At 37.4% G+C, this 6,599-nt stretch overlaps 1 protein-coding gene across 2 annotated transcripts in view; it reads right to left on the bottom strand.

Annotated features, from left to right (window-relative positions):
- Positions 1-586: 586 nt before the first annotated feature.
- HHIP (hedgehog interacting protein) overlaps positions 587-6,599 on the bottom strand; it is a 141,754-nt gene continuing 135,741 nt past the window's right edge. For both annotated transcript variants that reach the window (XM_007496276.3, XM_007496277.3), the window contains exon 14: positions 587-6,559. In XM_007496276.3, the coding sequence (XP_007496338.1) occupies positions 6,549-6,559 (11 nt within the window). In that variant the 3' untranslated portion in view covers positions 587-6,548. The remainder of the gene's footprint in view (positions 6,560-6,599) is intronic.

The following is a 6,599-nucleotide window of genomic DNA, read 5'->3' as shown; positions in this document are numbered from 1 at the left end:
GAGTATCTAAGCCTCTCTCATTTCTGAATCGTTTCCTCAACCCTATAGTGTCTAGTTTTTCCATTTTAGGCATCCAACATCCCCATGTCCTATATTTTATACTTCTTTTAAGTGCCATTCTTGTGCAAGATCTCTCATCAGTCATTTAGTTTACGGGATGTTTGCATTTTAAAACTAATCTTTAATTGTGGATAGAAGCACTTTATTTCCTTTTAAAGGGATGTCAGCTCTCAGGCAGTAGGTAAGGAAAGTCTTTGTGTGTATGTGAGGCTATTAGAGAGGAGGATGACACGAAGGATCCTCCAGAACCTTTAAGGTCTTATGATCTAAGTGGCAGCCTACTTCATTTGAAGCCTAAACCAGCTCTCAAATAAACATTTTTGTGAATAAAACTTCTGTTTGAGGACAAAAAAACAGAATTACAAAAGGTAAGGATAATGTGAGGAAGTAAATTGGATGTAGACTGCTTTCAAAATTGTTGTTTATAAAGTTGGTGCAAATATCAAACACTTTAATGCACTTCAAATTATTCATTTCACCAGTTTTTAAATTACTGAAATAAAAAATAATTTAAAAGTAGCGCATGTACATTAGCTCATAAGATAAAAGTTTAATACATTTTATCAGGACAACAGAACATCACCACTCTAACCAGAATTCCAGGCATGCGTTTACATAAATATATTAAATTAATGAAAGAAATTATACACTTAAACATCCTTTTTTTGTCTAGAAATCATTAAATCCACAGATCAACAATAAAACCAGTTCTCTGCATTTACCACTTCAAGATACAACTGTTCCATTTTCCAGATAACACAAATATACTTGTTAGAATTTATATGCATTATACATATATATTACATAGATAGTGTGTATACATATATAGTGTTTGTACAGGTAGATAAATACATACATATACATGGGTGTGCGTCTGCATACAAATCCACACTGATGTACTGTATGCAGTATGTACTGTTCTTGCTGAATGCTGATATAGAGCTAATGTGGAGATAGTTGGGTGTAATATTCGCCATCTTTCCCAATGGACCTTTGAGCATAGAGACCCCAGCTTCCATGATCTTCAAACCTCTTCATCTCCCCTATTGGGCTTTGCCCAATGCCATGTCCATACTAGGCACTTAAGAAACATCTATTGAATGAACGAATGAATGAATGCTGTTTTAGGGCATATTCTGCACACTACTTTTCCTTAGTTAAAACTAATCAGTTAGCTTGGAATACAGAGGAAGAAACTGTACTAATGAAACTGTGGGGTTCTTTGCCAAAAAAAGTTGTAGCAACCTCAAATGTGTGAACCTTGATCCCTTCAACATGCACCTGCCTTCTCAGCTTGTTGCCACAGCTGTCTGCCCTTTACTGACAAAGATGTTAACATGGATCAGTAACGATAGCTTCTGGCAAAAAAGAGTCCAGGGAGACTATTCTCACCAACTCTGTTTACCCAAAAGAGAGTTTAAAAAGTGAGGAAGTATGCTAGAAGAGCTATGAAACAATCATCTCATGATTCAGTGGTAGAGCAACAAATCTATTGGCAATGAAGGAAGCCAGGAGGATCAAGTGATATTCCTGTGATACTCACATTTTATATATTTATTAATCCTCATCACATTTTGTGATGGTGCTTTTTAATTTTTTTAACACAATAACCTAATAACTGAATGGTCAAATGTCACATTGATAGAAAAGAATAATACAGTAGAACCCCATTCGATAACCCTCTTATCATATAACTCTGAATACCCCATAGGACAGATTGTCCCTTAAAACATAATTATCTATTGAAGCCTATAGTCTGGGTGTGGGTCTGGCTCTAGTAAGTAGTCTTATAAAAGGGTTCTGCTGCCTAACAATCATCATTTATCCCAAGAATTGTATGGCTGAAAACTGTTGGATTAATGACACATCTGACTGCCCAAATTGAAAAGTGCATTTTATGGCAGAAATTGGAATCGGATCAACACTCCTTTTCAGAGCAGGACAGCACTATCTGATTATTACTAAATGGAATAGGAGAAAACAAAATAAAGGGTGCAGTTCTCCACATGTGGAGAGAGAAATTAACCTCTTACCTAAGTCATTTTGAGCCTCCTACTTCAACCCTTGGCTTAGCAAGATGTGGGAAATTTACTACTGGGTCATAACAAAATTCACCGCTTTCCCCATCCCAACATTGCTACTCATGCTTTCTGAAGAAAAAACTATTGTAGAGTGGAGAATGTTTACTGCTTATATATTGTCTCTTAGGTATACTCTGCCTATATATGTACACACACATTTTGGAAGTTAGTGACATATCACTCTTCCTCCTACGCAAAGAAAAAAATGCATTAATCATATGCCAACCTTCACAGCTCATGACAGGTCTGACACATCTTTTTGGCAGAAGTTAATTCTGCCTAGGTAAAGATGGTAGGCACTGTGGGTTATGTTGATAAAATAGGACCATTCTTCTTTGACTATGTTTCTGTAACTATGCTCTCAATACCACACTTTTTTTTAAGTTATAGGAAATGAGACTAAATAAAGATATGTTGACATTTCTTCTTAGAAGAGAAATTTCATTTTAAGAGCCATGAGACTGATAACTGGATATATCCAGCCTAGAATGTCAATTGATCTGTCTCTGGTTGGACCCTTTGGACTAAACCTTTTCCTTTTAAACAGCCTTGTATGAGTTTCATTAAATGGGCATGAGGAAAGCTTTGAAAAAATAAACTTAGAAGAATTGGAGGATTGTTGGAAGGCACGGTGACCCCTTTTCATGGCATAATAGCCAAAAATACATTCCCTTTCAATTGTCTTTAGCATTGCTTGCTCTTCTCCAGGTCTTATTTATTATTACCTGTGTGACTAGTTTGTGTGTGAAAGGCAAAGGAAGAAGATGAAGTGAAGTGCTTTTGTTTCTTCTTTCTCCTCTAGCTTAATTGACAGGGATGCTTCTTAACTCTTACAGTAATTTATGACAGCACTCTCAGATTCTCAGGGTTGTCCTCATTAGTACTGGAGTTCACTGATGTACTTGAGTGTGTACCTCTCTCTGCTCCCCCACTCTAGATGCCTGTGTAATTCCCAATGAGGCTAAAGGATGGAGCCCCTATTAAAGAAACACTCTTGTCTCCTTCTTCTCCTTGTAATGGTCATGCCTTGGAACCATATTTTTTTTTAAGATTGACTCCTATGTGACAGCTGCTACTTTGGTGGGAAACAGCTGTTAACTTTCCTTTCTCTAGCTCACCCCAGCTGAACCCTATCCTCTATAAATAGAACATTTGAGACTACTGCCCTTGACCTAGAGAATATTGCTCTCCTGATATGACCAGTTGGGCTGGGGCATCAAGACGCCATTTTACTCCCTAAGCTTGAATGGCTACAATGGCTTAGCCTGTTTGGTAGACATTTGACTGCTGTCCTTCATTAGGAAGAATATGACTTGGGAATGTTGAACTTGACATCACCAATGAGATAGTTCACAGTGAAAATGTTGAATGAGACTAGATGTAGCAAAAGCTTGGGCCACTTGCTTGAGATTCTATAACTGTGGATGCTGTGAGATAATGTCTATTTAGTCCAAACCACTAGAGATAGACAACAGAGAAGAGGATGAGGAAAGGATGAATGAAGGCAAGAAAGAGAAGAAGAAATCATTAGTAGCGTTCTGCCTGTGGCTAGCAATGACTAGCTGCTGAATTGGTTTGTTGATCATGGGATGACTATAGCTCACTGGTACTGGTACTGGTCTCTTTATTCCTACTTTGGTTTTAGTTTTCTTTTCTTTTGACACAGGCCAAAGACAATCACTTCAATTTTTAAAAGTCGGTTTAGTGCAGGGGTTCTTAATCTGGAGTCTGTGAGCTTATTTTGGGAAAAACTTTTGGTCACTGTATTTTAATATAACTGCTCTCTTTTGTAATTCAGTTTATCTTGTTTTATGCATTTAAAAACAGCTTTTTGTGTAGGGATTGGTAGACTTCACCAGACCACCAACAGGGTCCATGACCCAAAAAGGCTCTTGGCTTAATGGGACAAATACACAAACTAATGTATATTTCACAAGACTGAACAGACAGCTCATTGTACACTGCCGCAAATATTATTAAGAATAGATGGAGTAAAGAGATATCTTAAGTATTGGGTAATTATTAGTTTAATCATCTTATTACCATGAATTTTGGTTTTTCAAGTGGGAAAGAGTAAAGAAAGAAGTGACTGGAAATAATACTTCCAATGCACGTGAAGAGGACTGATAATGTGTGTTAGCTCAGAGTAAAGTTTTCATAGACTGGCAGTTTAGGTTTTCAGAATGGGAGGGCTGAAGGGCAATGGGATGGTAGAAAAGTCTGGAATTTTTTTCCACCCTGGGTGTGTGCAATCTCAGATCCTCATGTTAAACTTATTTTAAGTTTAAGCTAGTGACTTGGGAGAAACGAGTGTTTGCTATATAATGATTTTTATGCATTTTTTTCTTCATTGGTAGATATTTCCTCATTTGTATTTTAGACATGAGCTGCGGGAGCTAAATGATGATTGACTTATATGTACTAAAAGTATTACATTTTTATAACATATTTTTTAACTACCTCCTTCCTGTTTCCTACTGTAAGGCAAATGAGAAGATTTCTTAGAGCTGTATATAAAAAGTTGCTCTGAAAGGAATGTCAATTGGATTTTTTAAAAAACGGAGTGTCAAGTTTAAAATTCTGGTCATGAATTCGTTTTTGATATCTCCTCCACATGAACAAAAAGAGGCCCCAGGGACCTTATAGTGTGTTTGAGTTTGAAGTCCATGAGACGCAGGGCCTATCTTTCTTTTAGAGTTTCATCTTCTATTCTGAAAACCCACAGCAAGTAAGGCAGTGACAACAGGGGCTTATGAGGATTTCTAAAGCTATTTGGAACTCTTTCACCTTGGAAAAAAGAAATTCCCTTCATTTGATGGCAATTTAACTGACACAGGTGCTGGCCAAATGATATCTTTTTGAAGAAAGAAAAACATTTGAATGGTTCCAAGTTTGCTGAAAATATGGCAGTGTCCCTATTGTGCTTTTTTTTTTTTTCAGAAACTACGAAGAGTTTAACATGTAATAAAACTGCATGATTTGACAGATTTCGACAGCTGGTTTATTCACAAGAAGTTCACATTTTGTTAATGTCACCCACGTTGACTAGGGGAAGATTAGGTGGTAAGGTCAATTTACAAAAAAATGGTTGTCAGGATATTTTCTTAATTGTCAAACTTTTTTTGTGATGGAATTTAGCACAGGGGCCAGGAAGAAAAAGCAATGGAGACAAAAGACTGCTCTTAACCTACAGATGCAAGCCACTGCAGGGTTCATTGCAAGATTTGTCACACCATTGGGCCAATGAAGTGGTAGTGGGCCTAGCAGGGACCACCCCTTTTCTGGGGGAAGAGGGCAATTTGGTCTCCATGCTCATTTAATCCCAAGACTTCTTTGAATAGACTGTCAATTGAATCGAAATCGTGCAAAATTATGCATGCACTTTTTAATGCAGGGTATTGTTCACGAAGCACTGGACCAAGATTTCTCAACCAATTTCCATTTGCCATGAGGTCATTGGAAACTGAAGCAATCATATATGGAAGACAAATGCGGTGGACTTAACGCATCCTTTTGCATTGTGGTCTACTTATAAATGCTTGCTGGCTTTAATTACAAAGCTCTCACTTTAAAACAACAGAGAAATACTGCCTACTAAGATACGGTTCCTCACTCTCCCCGCCTCCTCCAGCACCACCCCTTCTGCACCCCAATCAAGGCTTATTTTTCTAAAGGTGAGAAATGGAACACTTTTGAAAAGCCAGTCTGCACTGCCTGGTGTACAATACTGTACCCAGGACTCAGAAGGAACAGGTGTTTATAAGGAACACCAAGGTGGATGTGTGCTCATCAGGAGTAGATCTCTTTTTCAGTAGTGCAAAGAAACCTAATTTAATTACTAGTACAATCCAAACGTGGCAAATTGCCCATTTAAAACCACAAAGACAAAGCCAACCAGTCAGTCAGAGGATGTCTTTCTCAGGTTTAAATTAGAGTATTTCATTTCTTTAAAAATCTGAACAATACATTTACAGAAGATTTATTGATACATTAACCAAAGTGAAGGTTTCCATGGCATCCTGGAGGGACACTTACATTAAAAGTCATATTTGGCAAGTATTCGTTATGTAAAGAGCTTTCCAAGACTGGTGCAGGAGAAGCTCTTCTCCAGGAGAGTTCCATGTGGTGTGAAATCGGCACCGTTCTAATCCCATACAATCTGGCCAGTCCTGCTATGGTGAAAAGCACTTTACAAATGTTTAATGCTGGAATTTTATAATGACTGGTTGTTTTCTTGCTTTTTTTCATCCCGTCGTAAGTGATTACATGTTGACACAAGGACACATGGCTATCTTAGATCCACAGCACATTAAAGAGTGTGTTTGCTCTCTCACTCCCCGTCATTCCAATTAAGTTGGTGAAAAATGTAACTTTAGTATTTTACAGGACATGGTAAAGCGGTTTCATCTAGGTGATGTCTATATTATAAAAATAAAATAAAATAATATAAATATGTAA

Source organism: Monodelphis domestica, chromosome 6, assembly GCF_027887165.1.
Source record: "Monodelphis domestica isolate mMonDom1 chromosome 6, mMonDom1.pri, whole genome shotgun sequence".
In the NCBI taxonomy this organism is placed as follows: Eukaryota; Metazoa; Chordata; class Mammalia; order Didelphimorphia; family Didelphidae; genus Monodelphis; species Monodelphis domestica.
This window is presented reverse-complemented; position numbering and strand designations above follow the sequence as displayed.